This window comes from Armigeres subalbatus, chromosome 1 (genome assembly GCF_024139115.2).
Source record: "Armigeres subalbatus isolate Guangzhou_Male chromosome 1, GZ_Asu_2, whole genome shotgun sequence".
NCBI classification, from domain to species: Eukaryota; Metazoa; Arthropoda; class Insecta; order Diptera; family Culicidae; genus Armigeres; species Armigeres subalbatus.
In genome coordinates, this window is record NC_085139.1 from 71,482,527 (window position 1) to 71,485,576 (window position 3,050).

The following is a 3,050-nucleotide window of genomic DNA, read 5'->3' on the forward strand; positions in this document are numbered from 1 at the left end:
GGAGATCTTGTTTGTCTTCGGAAGTTGCGTTGACTTGAAAAAGGCATCATCTCGTTTCGCCTTCTTTCGAGCAGCCGTTACTTTTAAAAAGGCAGTATTTCCTCTGTGTACCTTATCGAGGTATAAGCACGTTCATTAAAAGCAGGTATTATCTCCTCTGTCTGCCTTATACCGGGCAAACGCGTCCATTTAAAGAAGACATCATCTCCTCTGTCTGTCTTATACCGGGAAAACGCGTTCATTTAAACAAGGCATAATTTCCTCTGTCTGCCTTATACCGGGCAAACGCTTCCATTTAAAGAAGGCATCATCTCCTCTGTCTGCCTTATACAGGACCAAACGCGTTCATTTAAACAAGGCATAATTTCCTCCGTGTGCCTTATACCGGGCAAACCCGTCCATTTAAAGAAGGCATCATCTCCTCTGTCTGCTTTATACCGGGCAAACGCGTCCATTTAAAGAAGGCATCATCTCCTCTGTCTGCCTTATACCGGACCAAACGCGTTCATTTAAACAAGTCCTAATTTCCTCCGTTTGGCTTATACCGGGCAAACCCGTCCATTTAAAGAAGGCATCACCTACTCTGTCTGCCTTATACCGGGCAAACGCTTCCATTCAAAGAAGGCATCATCTCATCTGTGTGCCTTATACCGGGAAAACGCGTTCTGTTGGAAAAAAGGATCTCTTACTCCATTTCGTAGAATAGTACTTTTCCGGGTCATAATGACAGGAATGACAGTTAAAGCTAATTAGAAGAAAAATCAAAACTGTTGGTTAAAAACTGGCGATTCATCGATATCTGTTGGTGTTAAACATAATAATAGAATACTATAGATTCTAAATGTTTTCGGGAAATTGCCTTTCGGGGTAGTGTCCCATTCGGGGTAATGACTTTCGGGGCACTGTCCCATTCGGGGTAGTGGCCTTCGGGGTAACGGCATTCGGGGTACTGGGATTCGGGGTGCTGGGGTGGAGCCAACATATGGATATACTTTTGTGATAATTTTCCAAGGCTCTCATAAATATATCCGAAGTACAAATAGCACGTGCTATCAAAGCATTCATTGCCAAAATCCACCACGTGGCGGCCGAATTTTCAAAAATATCAAAGTAAGACAATAATATCAACAATTATCTGTAAATACCCAAGTTATCAATATATGGCCGTATATTTTGCCAAATCGGCCATATAGTACTATACTTTAAGGCTTATAAGTTTTTAAATAGCCGTACATTGCCCCCAAATGTTCTAATAATGATAATGATTACTTGGGTATTATTATTTTTTACAGAATACATTAAAATTGCACATAAAATGCACTTTGATACTTATGTGACCCCAAAAACCATTGAATGTCCAATTTTAACCAGCAAAATATATTTAGTGCCCTTCTGTAGTCCACAATGAAGAAATAAACACAATTTTAGAATAATGCCTTAAAGATAAAATGGTAAAAGTATGAAAACTATGTTATATGGTACATTGGAGCAAAACGAGCTCAATAGCAACAGACGGAAGTGTTCCACGTCCATGAAACAGCACTCACTGTATTCCTTGCAAAATTCACTTTCGAACAAGCCGTTGATCTCTTCTGTAAGTTTTTCGTAAAGAAAGTTCAACAAAGAAAAGACAAGTTTAAGCACAAACACTTTTAGCATTTTTTTTCAATTTAAAAAAATTGATAAGAAAAAAAAATGCAACATATGGTCCCGGTTACGCAGAGAAGGACATTTAAATAGCTTAATTTTATACTACATGATATGTTGGATTCACTTCTATTTAGAAGAGTCCGGTATTGGGATATGCTCGACGCTGGAGGACCTCCCTCTACACCAGAAGTCCTTCGCAACATACATTTTATAATAAAAACACTAAGGTTTGTAGCTACATTTTTGATTTTATTTCCTACTCTAGATCAGTCGTGCAGCCTAGTGCTTATGCTTGACGCGCTTAATTTTAATCGATACCGGTATCGTCTTGGTGATGATAACGGGGACCTTCTTCTCCACAATAACCGGGACCTTCTTCTCGACCGGATACGGAACGGGAACTGTCTTCGTCTTGTGAATGACGATCTCCTTGACCTCGTGATGGTGGTCGTCATCCCACGCGCTGCTCCGGGCCACCCGGTTTGCCCTTTCCAGCTCGGCGGACGACCCACTCTCGGGGAGGTCCGCTGCCGGGAAACTGGCCACCAAAGCAATGGCCATCGCTAGCAGTACCACAATGAACGCCTGCGGGGTGGAGGAAAGAACGGGAAGCGTATCTCCGTGTAATTAGTGTTTTTTTTTTTCTGTAATTGAGAATTGAGTGGATTTACCTTCATGATTGAGCTCGTTCAACAAATTTGCGTGGGATAAACAAACAAGAAGTGTGGTGCTTCGAAGTGCACTGAATCCGAACGGTGGTGGCTGATGACTGATAACTGGCCGGCGCGGCATAGTCGGTTTTATAGTTAGTTAGGGAGCTGGCCTTCCGCGGCCAGTCATGCATTGGATCAGCAAACGAAAGCATTTCATTTCGCACGATGATGCGCCTGATGGGCTTTGGGCATGACGACCACAAAACGATGGAAGTTGTTGATGTGTCGATAGTTGGCAAACAAGCGTGTTCAGTAATTATATCATTTCGTTCTAGCGCTGCTGCTGGGCAGAGAGGCTCACGTGCGGTGGCAAAGGCGCGCGCGCGCGAGCGCATTTCTCCGAGGGCGGACTGCGGCGAAATGCTCGCACGAGTTCCATTTCAAAATCATCATCGCCAAGCGCGCGCTTTCGCAGCCCAAACGAAAGGGCAAGTACGCGATTTAGCAGGAGAATGTGTTTCGTTTGTTTGCTTTTTTCCTGCCGCCCGCGCTCGTTGACTGAATGATTAACTGCTTGTGTTGGGCTTGTCGAAGAGTTTCGGAATTTATAGGTTAATTAGGGGGTGTGGATGGATATCTGCGAGAGCTTAGTAATAACGCACCGAGCATCTGGTTGATTTGGTTGTGGTTTCAAGAGTTTGGTGATACCAACCTGCTATTTCAATTGTTGCTCATAGTGGATAGCAT

General features: G+C 43.2%; 1 protein-coding gene across 1 annotated transcript; it reads right to left on the bottom strand.

Annotated features, from left to right (window-relative positions):
* Positions 1-1,867: 1,867 nt before the first annotated feature.
* On the bottom strand, positions 1,868-2,480 carry LOC134211731 (uncharacterized). Its single transcript, XM_062688938.1, has 2 exons — positions 2,322-2,480; positions 1,868-2,235 (listed from the first exon to the last, which is right to left on the bottom strand). The coding sequence occupies exons 1-2, from the start codon at positions 2,325-2,327 to the stop codon at positions 1,930-1,932; spliced, it is 312 nt and encodes a 103-aa protein (XP_062544922.1). The 5' UTR covers positions 2,328-2,480; the 3' UTR covers positions 1,868-1,929.
* Positions 2,481-3,050: the final 570 nt, after the last annotated feature.